The sequence below is a fragment of the Pituophis catenifer genome, unplaced genomic scaffold (genome assembly GCF_029215685.1).
Source record: "Pituophis catenifer annectens isolate HBS135680 unplaced genomic scaffold, rPitCat1.0.hap2 SCAF_12, whole genome shotgun sequence".
NCBI classification, from domain to species: Eukaryota; Metazoa; Chordata; class Lepidosauria; order Squamata; family Colubridae; genus Pituophis; species Pituophis catenifer.
The window spans coordinates 13994295-14010090 of NW_027256892.1; the positions used below are offsets into that span (position 1 = coordinate 13994295).

The following is a 15796-nucleotide window of genomic DNA, read 5'->3' on the forward strand; positions in this document are numbered from 1 at the left end:
TCTATTTTTTTAAAAAAACAATATTACCCTTCATCCTCATCTCTAATCTTAATCAAATTCAATTTTTCCCTTCTATTCTATATTATACCCCTTTGCATTGTCATCTCTTTTAATATCCATCCTCACATTGATTATGTAATACAGTTGTTTAATACAAATTCAACATTTTAATATAAATCAATTAGTTATAAAACTATCTTTTTTGTATATTAATCAATATGAACATGAATATTCCAATTATTTCCATGCAATCCAATTTCTTACACATCAATTAATTATATTTACCAATAATAATAAACCAAATAATTTCCCCCATATATTCCTCCAAACCACAACTTAACCAATTAATAGTATCTCGATTATTACAATTCTCTAGTTAAATAGAGCTTTTTTTCTTTTGTGTTTTAAAATCTTGGAACTTTCCTCTTTTGCCCTAAATTTCCCATTGTTTGCAGTTTACCTTTTTTGGTGAGGAAAAAGAAAAAGAAACCTCTCTGCCTCATTTTGTCACGTTGCAGCTAAGACCCTGCTTTCGCTTTCTCTTTTCAGTATAGCTGGGGGAAAAAAACTTGCTCCAGGAATTTACCTCTTTGCAGCTAGCTCTTTGAAGCCCCGCGGCAAGAATTTAAAGTTTTTTTCCCTCTAGCCACCAGCTGGGACTCCGGAGCAGCAATAGATTGGGAGTGGGCGGGGTAAGCGAACGGCGACCGGGCGATCCAGCAGAGGCAGAGGGTGAGTGAAGGCGGGGGGGGGCGAGAGAGGGCTTTGGCGACCCCTGGGAAATGGCCGTTCGACCCCCAAAGGGATCGCGACCCCCAGGTTGAGAACCGCTGGCTTAAAGGAACTCCAGAGGATGGTAGAGGACAGGAAGACTGGGAGGAATGTTGTCTATGGGGTCGCGATGGGTCGTATACGACTTCGCAACTAACAATAACAAATATTTTGTGGCAATAAAATTGACAAATATTTTCATTCTATGCTTTATTTTCTTTTTTTTAAAAATGACATGGGTAAGCAAAACTGGTCAGCACCATGGTGAGAACAAAGATTCGTGTCCTTTGTCTCCATTCTTCTCTGCATCCACAATGGTCCAATCAAGCAGCATTCAGACATGCGGTAACAAGAGCCTGAAACGCCTGGAACACCTAACAAATTAAGTGTAATAGGATGCAGGAAAAACTACTAATCTTATCCCATTCCTCCACTTTCCACATTTTTAGTGCTCAACAACACAGATGTTTTTATGGGAAGGAAGAGACATTTGGACATAGAAAAATATTTTAACAAATCACATTAATCACATTTGCAATGTTTTCTTTCTTTCAAAGCAAAAAATTCAAAAATGAAGAACAGTAATGCGTCACTTTTTTTTTCCAGCAAAACTTGACCCAAAAATAATTTCAAGCTAAGCCAGGTATTCTGATATGGAGTTTGTGCTGCATTTTGAAAATTCAACAGCCCAGCTCCCAAGTATACAAAGCTTGGTGCTGGTTTTCATTTAATTTCCTTCTGCTCTTTGTAAAACTTCAGTTTGTATTCTTGTGCAACGCTTTGGAAAAAAGAAGAAAACATTCCCATTTAGAAAAGGTGGCGTGCCAAAACATTTGAATTATCTGTATAAAGTAGAATGCAAGCTAAAAGCCTATGAAATCTAAGACACTGGAAATTTTCATGACGGTTACCCTACGAAAAATACATAATTATGTCCCATCACAATATTAACTTCTCAATTGGTTGCTGATCATGTCAGAGCCAAGAGGAATGGATGCTGAGTGTGTGAAGTCAGGGTATGCCTTAGCATAAACTGTCCTATGGCTGAAAACACTGCAGCCAAATTCACTTGTTTTTCAACCAGAAGGCGATCATGTCACTGGGAGCCATAACTTCTGTGGGCTGACAACATCATTTAGTTTCTCTTTGATCTTCAGGAAATGCCTTTTGAATTCCAAACCATCACCCTGTGTGGAAAATGAGAAAGAAAGAAAAAGCTTAGCTTCGAAGTATTTTTATAGTACAAAATACTGGATTCTGACATATTTAGCATCCTATCAACAAGTAATAAAAATATTAGCTAAAAAAACTTTTTTAGATATTAGAAATGAAAGGATGATCAACTCAAATTCATACTATGCAGGATGGTATAAATGTGCAGCTTTAATCATTTTAATAATCGTGGATTTGTAAGTCATGTTTGATATGTAATATATAAACTGCTCATAGAATAGAATAGAATAGAATAGAATAGAATAGAATAGAATAGAATAGAACAGAACAGAACAGAACAGAACAGAACAGAACAGAACAGAACAGAATAGAATTCTTTATTGGCCAAGTGTAATTGGACACACAAGGAATTTGTCTTTGGTGCATATGCTCTCGGTGTACATAAAAAGAAAAGATAAAAAGAGTCCTGTAACCAAAGTAGAATACAGGTAGTCCTCAAATTATGACCACAACTGGGCCAAATTTCTCTGTTGTTAAGCGAAGTCGTTGTTAAGTGAGTTCTGCCCAATTTTACGACCTTTCTTGCCATAGTTGTTAAGCAAATCAATGCAGTTAAGTGAATCCTGCAGTCATTAAATGAATTCAGTTTTCCCTCATTGCCTTTGCTTGTCAGAAACCAGTTGGTAAGGTCGCAATTTGCAACTGTGCAATCCTAGGAAGTTGCAACCATTGTAAAATACATGCTGATTGGCCAAGCACCCAAATTTTGATCCCACGACGGTGGGAACACTGCGCAGATTGCAAGTGTGAGGACTGGATGTAAGTCAGTACCCTTGTTAACTTTGAATGACCACTAAACGAATGGTTGTAACTCAAGGACCATCTGTAGAAGCACTGCTATGATTATTATTCCTTGTTTCTGTAAACAAATCTATTACGAGTACAAATGTTCTTTTCTTCTGCCTAGGCTTAGACATATTGCTAAAATAGACTTTACCTTTGACAATCGGAAATCCACAAGAATTTTCTCATCCATTTCCACCAAGTTTGCTTTGAAAATCAGTTTGTTGTTTCTTCTGTCCATGGTGGATATGGTGACCTTTCAAGAGAAAGAATTACTGATCAGAATGGAAGAAGTAAAGTTAGTCTTCCGGCAGAACTTCTTGCTGTGGTGGGGGCTGACAGAAAGTCTCACAATGTATAATTATTATTATAGTCATGGGTGCTGTTTACTGAAGCACACGGCAAGGCTTATAAATGGATTTTTCCCCTAACAATATTTTGGAGTAAATAAGGAACTTCCCTGGCTACGAAGTAATCACAAATAAACATCCTAAGAGAAATTAAAAAAGGATGGACACAAAGTCATCCAGCTGGCTTTTATGACTAAAACAGGACTACAATTCTCAGTCTCCTAATTTCTATGCCAGCATCTTAACCACTACAGCAAACTGGCGCTCCAGTTTGTAATTATATGTAATAGTATAATTGTGGGAAGTGGTGGCTCAGTGGCTAAGATGCTGAGCTTGTCGATCAAAAGGTCGGCAGTTCAGCGGTTTGAATACCTAGTGCCGTGTAATGGGGTGAGCTCCCGTTCCTTGTCCCAGCTTCTGCCAACCTAGCAGTCCGAAAGCACGTAAAAAATGCAAGTAGAAAAATAGAGACCACCTTTGGTGGGAAGGTAACAATGTTCCATGCGCCTTTGGCATTTAGTCATGCCGGCCACATGACCACGGAGACGTCTTCGGACAGCGCTGGCTTTTCGGCTTTGAAACGGAGATGAACTAGAGTCGGGAACGACTAGCACATATGTACGAGGGGAACCTTTACCTTTACCAAATAATATAATAATAATGTTAGCAATAGCTAAGAATTGCAACAAATACTATCCACATGCAGTTCTAGCTCTATTACATATTCCTTCGTTTATTCAACCAATATATATACTTCAAGGTGTTACTTTTATACCTGGTTTGTGCAACCTTTCTTCCAGATGTAGCCCATCTTTTCACAAACCTCCTTCAAGATTTGGTAAGACTGGTCAGCATCCAATTTCAAAAAGAAACGGGTCATTCTCTTTACGAGACGTTGCCAGGGGTTCTAAGAGAGACAAAAGACAGAAAATGTCAGAAATTGTAAACTGAGCAATTCAGCTGACTTCTCCGGAACCCATGTGATTTCCCAAAGTTAGATGTTAAGGTTTTCATCGAAACCATGCATTTATCCTTTAGTTTTGTTATGAAAAAAAAAACATTATTAATTCCAATTATTATTAGTAAATTTCAAATCAAAGGATGGGGTTTAAAGAGGAAAGGAAAACCCAATGTAGAGGTAGTCCTTGGCTTACGACCACTATCGGGGTCAGAATTTCCGTTGCTAAGCAAGGCAGTTAAGGAAGTCGTGCCTGATTTTTCTCCCCATGGTTGGAAAATTACAAATGTTAAGTGAATCATGCAGCCATTAAGCAAATTGGGTTTCTTCCCATACTGACTTTCCTTGTCGGAAACTGGCTGGGAAGGGTGCAATTGGCAATCACGCCTCCCTGGGATGCCCCAACCATTGTAAATACATGCCAGTTGCCAAGTGCCTGAATTGTGACCGTGGAGATGCTGCAATGGTTATTAAGTGCAAGGACTGGTCATAAATCACTGTTATCCAGTGCCCTTGTAAGTTCGAACAGTCCCTAAATGAATGCTTGTAATTTGAGGACTCCCTGTAGTGATTTAAGAACAAAGAGAAGCCAAGCGTTCCACCAGGCAGAATTACCTGCGATGAACTTGGAGTGCCTAACAGCTGGCTGTTCAGCAGCATGTGCTCAGGACGGGCTGGTTGAGAGAAGCTAATCCCTTGCACCAATTTCTCAATATTGCCTGGGCTGCTGTCCCACAAGGAGAGCCCAGTTCTTGGTTCTGGCTGGGAATTGGAACAGATCTTTTTTTCCTCACTGCCACAACAAAAATAGTTGTCATCACAATGTTAGAGTGCATCCGTATCATGCTTTCAGAAAGTACACTGCTATCCGCGCTGGACTGTATGAGCCATTATTTGGCACATGACTATTAAAGCTAATCCATACATACAACCTAGGTTTCCATTTTCCCCAATGAAATTCCAAATCTCAGCATATTCCAGGTTACTCAAGTGAGATCACTAACCAGTCAAAATATCCAGCCAGCATGGATGGACATCTCAAACGGAAGATTAATTCAGACCAATCAATTGTTCACAGATCCAATTATCCAATTATCTTTGGATCTTTAGTTTGATACAGAAGATAGGTAGAACGTTGTGATGATGCAAGTCCATCAGAATGTGGAAAAAACGGTGGCCTTCCATGGATACACATCATAGCTGTACCTAGTCTAGGACCATCAAGTTTGATAAGTGGCATCTCTGTAGGATTTTTGCCCAGCAATTTTCAAACCCAACTAGAAGTTTCTAGAGATTGAATTTTCCAAACTATACTCTAGTCATGGTGGCACAGTGGTTAGAAAGCAGTATTGCAGACTAATTCTGCTGACTGCCAACTGCCAGCAATTTGATTCTCACCAGCTCAAGGTTGACTCAACCCTTCCATCCTTCCGTTGTTGGTAAAATGAGGACTCAGATAGTTGGGGGCAATATGCTGATTCTGTAAACCACTTAGAGAGGGCTGTAAAGCACTGTGAAGCGGTATATAAGTCTAAGTGCTATTGCTACTTCTGAGCTCTTATCTTGCCTAGAAGAATGTCCCAAATTTCATGTATGTATGCGTCTTAGGGAACTAATGAGAACAATTCACACCACAATCATTTACACAAACAGTGCTGTTTCTAATGAAGTTAGATTACTTGATACTACCCATACATAAGAGTGTCTTTACCTGTGTGCATCTTTTATGGGAGAGAAATCCATATCTGATCTAATGTGCTTAGAAAAACCTCCTGGTGAATCAGAAGATCCTCCAGAAGAGCCCCGGGATCGCTTTATGCCTACAAAGACAGAGATGTCATGATTAGGATCTAAACAAAACAATTTAAGTAAAATTAAGTGTTTTGAGGCCAGGCTAGGACCTGCAGCTCTTTACGGCTGTTGACCACCTTATATTCAATCAACCCATCTTTATTGTGGTCACATATAATATAATGTATAATATAATATAATATATTCCTCTCTGAAGGATCAGAAAAAATAAATCAACATAGACTTATTAAATGTAAAACTCCCTGAGTGAAAATGAGACAGCTTTCCTATCGTCTGCATTTTTCTTTGGCCAATTCTCCCTTTCTGCTGCTAAAGCTAATAAAACAGGGACAGATTTTTCCTTCATGCCATCACTCTGCTGAACACTTAATTCCTGCAGTTCTGTCTAATGTGTACATATATTATCTCAAACAGTGTGGCTGTAGCATTATAATTTATCCTTTTTATTATCTTCTTTACTTCTCCCTTTTATTGGTATTATAGGTAAAGATTTCCCTCGCACATATGTGCTAGTCGTTCCTGACTCTAGGGGGTGGTGTTCATCTCCGTTTCTAAGCCGAAGAGCCAGGGCTGTCTGAAGACGTTTCCGTGGTCATGTGGCAGCATGACTAAATGCCAAAGGTGCACGGAACGCTGTTACCTTCCCACCAAAGGTGGTCCCTATTTTTCTACTTGCATTTTTTTTGTGCTTTCAAACTGTTAGGTTGGCAGAAGCTGAGACAAGTAACGGGAGCTCACTCTGTTATGCGGCACTAGGGATTTGAACCATTGAACTGCAGATCAACAAGCTCAGCGTCTTAGCCACCGCGTCACTTTTTTTTAATTGGTATTACTACCATTATTATTCTCTCTGTTGCTTTCAAGTACACTAAGTGCTTCTGTACTGGAGACAAATTTCTTGTGTGTCTAATCACCCTTGGCTAAATAAAATATTCAATTTAATTCAAAAGACAAAGAATAAGCTGATCAAGACCTACTTTTCATATCTTACTGTCATTCAGATGGTACAAATCACTCATGGGGGGGGATTACAATTGTTCATCTAACATCAATGTTGGACTTTCCAGATGGTGCTGAACTATATACATCCAGCAGCCTTAGCCGAGGGATGCTGGGAAGTGTAGTTTTAGATGAAAGTTTTACATTTCTACTTTATGCCTGTGACTATTTCAAACAAGCCAAATATGGGTGCATACTAAGAATCTAAGCTGTCTCAGTTACCATCCTGAGAAAAAAGTGACAATGAAAATAGTGAAAGAGAAATCTCATCGATAACTACTGCTCCTAATTACTATTCATTGGTGGTTGATTGACGATCAAAAACAAAACTTTTTGAAACATGACTTGTTCCTTCTGTGGGATCCATAACAATATTAAACCCCGAAAACCCCATGTCTTAAGGTTTAAAAATGGATGTCACTCTAAGAGGCATGTAAAATTTGCTCACAAAGGTGCTTTTTCAGAAAGCAACCGGACTTTGTTTTTCCTTGCAGACGTTTCGCTTCTCATTCAAGAAGCTTCTTCAGTTCAGAACTGAAGGAAAAACAGTCCTCAAGGAAAAACAAAGTCCAGCTGTGCCTTTTGAAAATGCACCTTTGGGACAACTATGACCTGGATGACTGAGAATCTCCATAGACACTCACCTTTCCTTAAAGGTTTTGTATACCATCTGTCTTTTTTAATGTCTGCAATCGTAAGCCTGGATGAGGGGTTTTCATTTAAGAGTTTGAGAAGCAAGGCTGCAAAAAAAAAAAAAAAAAAATGCGAAGAATTAAATGATACAAAAGCATCTTCGATTAAAATACTCTATTGTGAAATATCTTCAAACAAAACTTTTTAACATTGGATTTGCAATGTTCTCTGGATGATGAATCTGAGTCTGTAAAAAATTAACCCGTATTCCTCCTGGGTTTCTCCAAAGAACATTACAGATCAAGAAAGGGAAAAGTCATAGATAATCTCCCAGTCTAGAGAGAGGATTATTCAATCTGCTGAAGTACCGAGGGGCAATGAATCAATCTTCTTCCATGGGGAAAGATAAGTCTTTCTTTCTTTCCAATCACAATATTCTTGGCAAGTATCGGCAGCCTGGTCCCACGGCAATTCTGCAGGAAAGGAAACCACGTTTTAGAGCCAAATTTAACAAAAACACAAAAGGTTACACGGAAGATTCCTAATTAATCCATATTCCCAATAAATAGGCGTCTGCTCTTCATTTTATAAGAATTCCTATTAGGAAAAAGGAATTTGATTGTAGGTAGCTCTTACCTCCTGCTAACATTGCAGTCAGCACTATTCCACATGACCAAACATCAACAGGCTCAGCGTGAAATTCTTTCTTTTTCAGGACTTCGGGGGCCAGGTATGGAAGCGTGCCACATATCCTGTTCAGCAGTCGCTCACAGCCATTATATTTAAATACGGTAGCGAGCCCAAAGTCTGAGATCTTGAGGTTGTCTGAGCAAAGCACAAAGGACACCGCATCATCCTTCACATTGGATTAATTCAAATGAAATCACAGGAAAAGCACTCAAGTTAACCCAGAAAGCCTGAGGACACAGATAAACCTCCAGCTGGCCTTAATGACTCACTAAAAGAATGCAAATGACCAGCTGTCTGCAAGGAGTAAAAATCCTTCCATTCCCCACCATCCAGTTAGAGCTGAAGAAGCTTCTTGGATGAGAAGCGAAACATCCTCCAGGAAAAATAAAGTCCAGTTGCCTCTTGAAAAAGCACTTTTGGGACAACCATGACCTGGATGACTGAGAATCTCCATAGACTTTTAACCCAGAAAAATATCCAGGAGGCTGAAGAAGAGGCAAAGAAATCTCCAGGTAAAGAAGAGAGGTCCCATTTCCAGCATTTCGCTCATGATCTTAATGAATAGATTAGGAAAGGGGATGAAGAGTATACAAACTACAGGTAGTCCTTGACTTACATTTCATTTAGTGACCGTCCAAAGTTAGAATGGCATTGAAAAAACTGACTAATGGCAATTTTTCACACTTACGGCCGTTGATCACGGGATCAAAATTCAGATGTTTGGCAACTGGTTCATACTTATGACAGTTGCAATGTCCCGGGGTCCCATGATCCCCTTTTGCGACCTTCTGACAAGCAAAGTCAATGGAGAAGCCAGATTCACTTAACAACTGTGTTACTGACTTAGCTGCAGTGATTCACCTAACACCTGTGGCAAGCAAGGTCACAAAATGGAGCAAAACTCACTTAGCAAATGTCTCACTTAGCAACAGAAATTTTGGGCTCAATTAAGCCGAGGACTATCTGTACACCCTTCCCATTTTCGGTGACCCCCTAGAGTAAGCAGCTCTGCAGTAGGCAGCCTCTGCAATCCACATCCATCTGTGATATGAGTTGGCAACCTGCTAACTGCCCCTATCCTCATTGCAAAAGGAGTTCTGCAGAAACTTAGCCAATCACTCTGTTTCTCCATGTAATCAACTTTTTCTTTGATTTAGATGTAAACTGGTTGAGTGAAAGATTACAGCTTTCTTTTAGTGACTGACAAAATACAGACAGTGTCTCTCTTAATAATTGTAGGATTCCCAAGACTATTGGGTGTGTAGTAGCTAAAAAGCAGAAATTTGGAGTAGTCTATCTGAAGACTAAAATGAATCCTGTTTTCTGGAGACAAACTTTTCCCCCTCTGATCCCCTATAACCCTAACATTTTAGGGTACAAAAGAAAAATTACGTACCTCTTGCATCAAGTAGCAGATTCTCTGGCTTAATATCCCGATGTGTCACTCCTATGCTATGGAGGTAGACCTTATTTAAAAAAATGTAATTGTATTAATTTCTTTTTGCCCACATCAACTTCAAAATAGAATGTGGGAGCGATCAGTGAAAAGTCAGCATAAAGAGACTCACCACACCAGCAATTAGCTGGTGGAAAAATCTCTGTGCTTCTGATTCTGGCATGCCGATATCAGGCTCTAGGAAAAAAAACATATTATTGTTATGCAGATGCTAAAATAATCTACATCATCAATAACTTCTTTTCCTAAAATGTAGAATCCTACATTTTAAGACAGTATGGCTGGAGACGCTAATGCCAATAAAGGGATTAAGTTTTACAAAGGGATATTTCTTTCTGCAACTTGACTAATTTTTATTTATTAATTTGCCACTCGTATCATTTCAAACCAACTCTGGGCATCTTAGAGCTTATAGACATTAAAATTAACCTCAAATACGCCTAATCCAATAAAATGACAATACCATCAATGTAAAATCACGATCAGAAGATGGAGAAGAAGGGAGGATTAGCTCTTAATTAATCATCTAATTTGGAATCTTTTTAACTGATATTAGTTTATTTTAAAGCTGGCTTGTTATAGATGCAATTAAATAACCCTGAAAGAATAAGACAATCAAACAGTTACATTTAAACCATGTCCTAATTGGAGAGGCAGTTTTATATCGCAAGTCTTTTAAATTCTTCTATATCTCCATTTTAAATTGAACCCAAGCTTAAATTGTAGAAAATAAGCAAATTTAAAAATAGACCATCTAACTCCATTGCCAGTGGTGATGCCTTTTCTTTAACCAGCCTGCAGGCAGAAAAGGCTTGATTTCACAATGACGGCTGATTGGTTTTTTTTTAACAAGATTCATACACTGCGCTTAGCTACAATGAAAATTGCTTAGTTTTAGTTTTGGTACGTTACTGAATTCAACCAACCATGGTTTATACAGCGAACAAACCACGATGGAGCATATAAACTGGGTCTTATAAATTGTCCCATGGAGACAATTAGACAATTTAGCATGGAAAGCACTTGCCTATAAAGTCTCCAAGAGTCGGACATGACTGAATGGATAAAACAATAAATTATCCACTGTGAAAAATGGGAAATAGATTCCAACTGAACTAAAATAATCCAACTAGTTTGAGCTGCTTTTCTTGTAGCTACACAGGAATTCCCACAAGGTTCCTTCGTATAGTGGTGGGTATCAAAATTTTTTACTACCAGTTCTGTGGGTGTGGCTTGGTGGACGTGGCAGGGGAAGGATACTGTAAAATCTCCATTCCCTCCCCACTCCAGGAGAAGGTTACTGCAAAATCCCCATTTCCTCCTGATCAGCTGGGACTCGAGAGGCAGAGAATAGATGGGGGTGGGGCGAGTTAGAGGTGGTATTTACCGGTTCTCCGAACTACTCAAAATTTCTGCTACCGGTTCTCTAGAACTGGTCAGAACCGGCTGAAACCTACCTCTGCCTTCGTAGTAAAATAACACTATTATCCCCAGATTGTACCGAAGTCATTGTGTGGCATCCTACAAATTCTCCCATACCTATTCGGTCAAAAAGCTCGCCCCCTCTGCAGTATTCAAGGAAGAGGTACTGAATAGTGCCTTCTCGACGATGCCCGAAGAATTTCACAATGTTCTCATGATTCAACATTTTGTTGATACAGATCTCCTTCCTGATCTGATCCGGACATTCAGCGGCACATTTTATGTCCACCATTTTCACTGCAACCGCTTCCTCGGTGCGCCTATTCACAGCTAGTTGAACTCTGAAGAGGAGATCAAAAACAGGGTTGCAAATAGCAATAGCACTTAGACTTATAAACCGCTTTACAGTGCTTTACAGACCTCTCTAAGCAGTTTACAGAGCCAGCATACGGCCCCCAACAATCTGGGCCCTCATTTTACCCACCTCGGAAGGATGGAAGGCTGAGTCAACCTTGAGCCTGGTAAGATTTGAACTGCCAAACTGCAGGCAGCCAGCAGTCAGCAGAAGTAGCCTGCAGTGCTGCACTCTAACCACTATGCTACCAAGGCTCACTCAAATAAGTTTTTTATCCTGGAAATTAAGATCAATATAGCTTTGCCTACCATCCACTTTTCTTCTACAGAAAACGGGGGGGGGGGACCCCTTAACTTAAAAGAGCATGATTTCCCCCATTCTGTAATTCTTCAGTATCATGGATTACAATTTGCAGCTCATCCTTTTTCTACAGGATAAGAAATTTGAACTCAATGTTTTATGCATTCACGTAAGCAACTTACTCTCCATAAGCCCCTTCACCAAGAGTCTGCACTAAATCCCAGTCTTCCACAAACGGCACTGCCATTTTCACAACCTGCACATCTGCTACAAATATTTGAAAATAAAAAGAAATTTATTTATTCAGCACACATATATAGCTGCCCATCTCACAAACACATGACTATGGGCAGCGTACAACGTAACAGTTAAAAACTCAATATTTACTTTATCAATAAACATATAATGCAAAGAATTACAAAATAGGACTGCTGGGTACTCATTAATCATATATATTATTTATTTACTTATTTATTCCTGTTTATTAGTAAATGAACTGAACTGAAGAAACAAAAGAAGTTTGTGTGTATGTATACTTCAGTTCATTTACTAATATATATGTTGCATTTTTCATTCCATTTACTTGTTCGTTTTATTTATTAATAAACAGGAATAACTAAGTAAATAAGCCCAGGAGGGTGAATCTAAGATATACCTGCTCATGTGAATCTTGAGTAACAGAAAACTAGTTGCAAAAAAATCCAAAACAAAACAGATTAGTCTAGAATAGGTTTCTCAGCCTTAGCCACTTTAAGTTGTGTGGACTTTGGCTCCCAGAATTCCCCAGCTAGCATAAAGAATTCTGGAAGGTGGGAAATCCTATCCTAGGATTTACCAGTGACTTGCATGAGAAAAAAAACATGCTTTGGAAGACACAGGGCAGGAGAAAGGCTCGAGGTATCAGAAGCTACTCTCTCCAAAATAAAACAAATTGAATCTTGTGGCCCCGAATTCATTGTTGATGCAACCTACACACACAAACACATATTTGTACACGTTGCGAGAAGCAATGCAACCTTCCCCAGACCTGAAGACAGACTGATGAAGAAAGGTTATTTCCATCCATCTTCTGGAACCAAGAACCAGCAATTTGGTGTAAATCTGATAATCTAGAATCCTCTTTCCTGTAAGACTCTTTCCCCTTGCACAGAAACATAGAAACTACACTCCATGACAGATGTTCTTCCAGTTTAGCAACTCATGTTGTGTCACCCTTCAACTCCCAGAATTATCCAGGCAATATGGCTAGGGGAACTCTGGGAGTTGAAAGTCCACATCTATCCAAGTTACCTTTAAGGTAACTGTTAAAAGTTACTCAGCTGTAAAACTTGGGCCCAGGTGGCCAACCTTGGCTCAAACCAAGGCTAAAATCCAACCGACCCCAAAGTGCCATCCATGCACAAAAGGTGCAATTAACAGCAGACTCAGGGCGCCCTAAGGATCAGTCTTGGGGTGGGGGGTTCCCCTAAAGCAGGGGTCTCTAATCTTGGCCACTTTAAGACTTGTGGACTTCAACTCCCAGAATTCCTTGGCCAAGATTGGAGACCCCTGCCCTAAAGGAAGAGTAACCCACTTGCTCAGCGCCTAGATCAGGGGTCCCCAAACTTGGCAGCTATACTGGCTGGAGAATTGTGGGAGTTGAAGTCCACAAGTCTTAAAGCTGCCAAACTTGGGGACCCCTGGCGTAGATAATGCTAAACGTTGGGGGGGGGGGGCAGCTGAAAACTGATGGGGGGGGCGGAGGTGTACCTACAACAACGGAGCTATCTTCCCCAACCGGGCGCCCCCCTTTGCTTTGCAATTCCCAACTCCAAACGCAGCGGCAAGTCCAAACGCGCTTTCGCCCGGCCGCAAGCCCAGGCAGGGCGGGAGAGGGGGCCAAGCCCGGCCTGTCCGTCCAGAGTCCCCTCCCGCTTCCCAAGCCTCTCCCTCCCGTTGCTTCGGCTGGAAGGACAGCCCGAGTCCCGACGGCTCCAGCCCCGGTTGCGTCCCCGCGCGCTCTCACCCGCCTCCTCTTCCGAAATCGCCGCTTCCCGCCAAAGCGCGTCGCAAGCCGGGCGCCCAGCAAGAGGCGAGGAGAGGCGGAGGATTCCGGCGACGGCTCCGCCCCTGCCTCGGATTCGGCCTCTTGCTCCAGCCGGCGAGGGAGGGCGGCGCCAAGGGCTGCCTCGGCTTCGGTCTTGCGGGTCTTATATGACAATTCGCCCCGGCCAGCTCGCCGGCGGGACAAAAAGTTATAGGCTAGTCTCAAAGGAAGGGTGGCATCGAATCGTTAAAGAAAGGCTGCAAAAAGGAAGGGCGGGGTGAAATGGGAATGGCAAAAATTTGAAAAAAAAATCTTGATGATGATGATGATGATGATGATGATGATTACTATTATTATTGGTAGAATAATTTTTTATTAAACATATTTCAACCTTAACACACCCATTTCCACCAGTGGCGGGTTTCAGATTTTTTTTACTACTGGTTCTGTGGGTGCGGCTTTGTGGGCGGGGCATGGCTTTGTGGGTGTGGCAGGGGAAGGATACTGTAAAATCCCCATTCCCTCCTGATCAGCTGGGACTTGGGAGGCAGAGAATAGATGGGGTGGGGCCAGTCAGAAGTGGTATTTATTGGTTCTCCAAACTACTCAAAATTTCCGCTACCAGTTCTCCAGAACTGGTCAGAACCTGCTGGAACCCACTCTCTGATTTCCACTCGTTACAGCATTCCAGTATCAGCATCGCTCATATTTACATAGTTTCAAATTTTATCGATTACTATTCTATATAAGCTATAATTATTTGTCTACATTCAAATTGTAACAAACTTTACAAATTATATACAGTTTTTATTTATTTTAAATAATTAAAATAGAATTGTTACATTGTTGTCGTCCCCCAGCGAGTTGGCCGTGAGGAGTTGGCTGTGGCGAGTGGTCCCATTTCCTGTGGCTGCTCTCGGCCTCGGAGGCTAAGAGAGCTGGGTGCACGTGGCTGGAGTGGTAGCCAGGGATACGCGCTCCGGAGCTTGTAAACCAGGGGTGTCCAAGCTTGGCAACTTTTAAGACTTGTGGACTGCAACTCCCAGAATGCCCCAGCCAGCATAGATTCCTCGAGAATTCTGGGAATTGAAGTCAATACAATGCAGGTAGTCCTCAGGTTACAACATTTTGCTTGGTGACTGCTCAAATTTACAAGGACACTGAAAAATGTGAGTTTTTCAGTTACAATCTTTGCAGCATCCCTGTGATCATGAGATCGAAATTCAGATGTTTGGCAGCTGGTTCATATTTGTGACCATTGCTGTGTCCCAAAGTCATGGGATCCCCTTTTGCGACCTTCTGACATGCAAAGTCAATGGGGAAGCCACATTCACTTAACAACCAGGTTACGAACTTATCAACTGCAATGCTGAACAACAGTGGCAAGAAAGGTCGTAAAATGGGGCAAAGCTCACTTAACAAATGTCTCACTTAAAAATGGAAATTTTGGCCTCAATTGTGGTGGTAAAATTCAAGGACTCCCTGTATAAGGTTGTGAAGGTTGAGAAATACTGCTCTGGAGTGTAATTTGTATGGCCTTAGCTGTGTAAATGATCGCTTATAGGAAAGGCGATTCCAGGCTTCCAGACTACAAGAAAGTGCTGGTACTTGGTCCAGAAGATGGATGGAAATAAATAGGAGCTGTTCTTCCTTCATCAGTCTGTCTTTAGGTCTTAGGAAGTTGCATTGCTTCTTGCAACTTGTAGATAGATGATAGATAGATAAATAGATAGATAGATGGATGGATGGATGGATGGATGGATGATAGATGGATGGAGGGATGGATGGATGAGAGATGAGAGATGGATGGAGGGATGGAGGGATGGATGATAGATGATAGATAGATAGATAGATAGATAGATAGATAGATAGATAGATAGATAGATAGATAGATAGATAGATGATAGATAGATAAATAAAAATCTGGGAGGTGAAGTCCACAAGTCTTAAAGTTGCCAAGTTTGGACACCCCTTCTTTAAGCCTCCTAAAGAGAGAATGTCTCTCTTG

At 40.8% G+C, this 15796-nt stretch overlaps 1 protein-coding gene across 1 annotated transcript; it reads right to left on the minus strand.

The window, feature by feature from the left end:
• Nucleotides 1-1360: 1360 nt before the first annotated feature.
• On the minus strand, nt 1361-12012 carry CHEK1 (checkpoint kinase 1). Its single transcript, XM_070952304.1, has 12 exons — nt 11945-12012; nt 11225-11448; nt 9798-9862; nt 9626-9695; nt 8176-8364; nt 7908-8012; nt 7551-7646; nt 5807-5915; nt 4711-4888; nt 3913-4044; nt 2942-3043; nt 1361-1958 (listed from the first exon to the last, which is right to left on the minus strand). Exons 1-12 carry the CDS (start codon nt 12007-12009, stop codon nt 1863-1865), a joined length of 1431 nt encoding a protein of 476 aa, XP_070808405.1. The 5' UTR covers nt 12010-12012; the 3' UTR covers nt 1361-1862.
• Between the last annotated feature and the right edge of the window lie 3784 nt (nt 12013-15796).

Excerpts from the sequence above, each read along its gene's own strand:
- CHEK1 (XM_070952304.1), bottom strand. The coding sequence starts at position 12,009 with ATGGCAGTGCCGTTTGTGGAAGACTGGGATTTAGTGCAGACTCTTGGT. Across the intron at positions 9,863-11,224 it reads CGAGCTTTTTGACCGAATAG|AGCCTGATATCGGCATGCCA; the intron begins GTATGGGAGAAT and ends TTTTTTTCCTAG. Across the intron at positions 7,647-7,907 it reads GATTGATTCATTGCCCCTCG|CCTTGCTTCTCAAACTCTTA; the intron begins GTACTTCAGCAG and ends TTTTTTTTGCAG.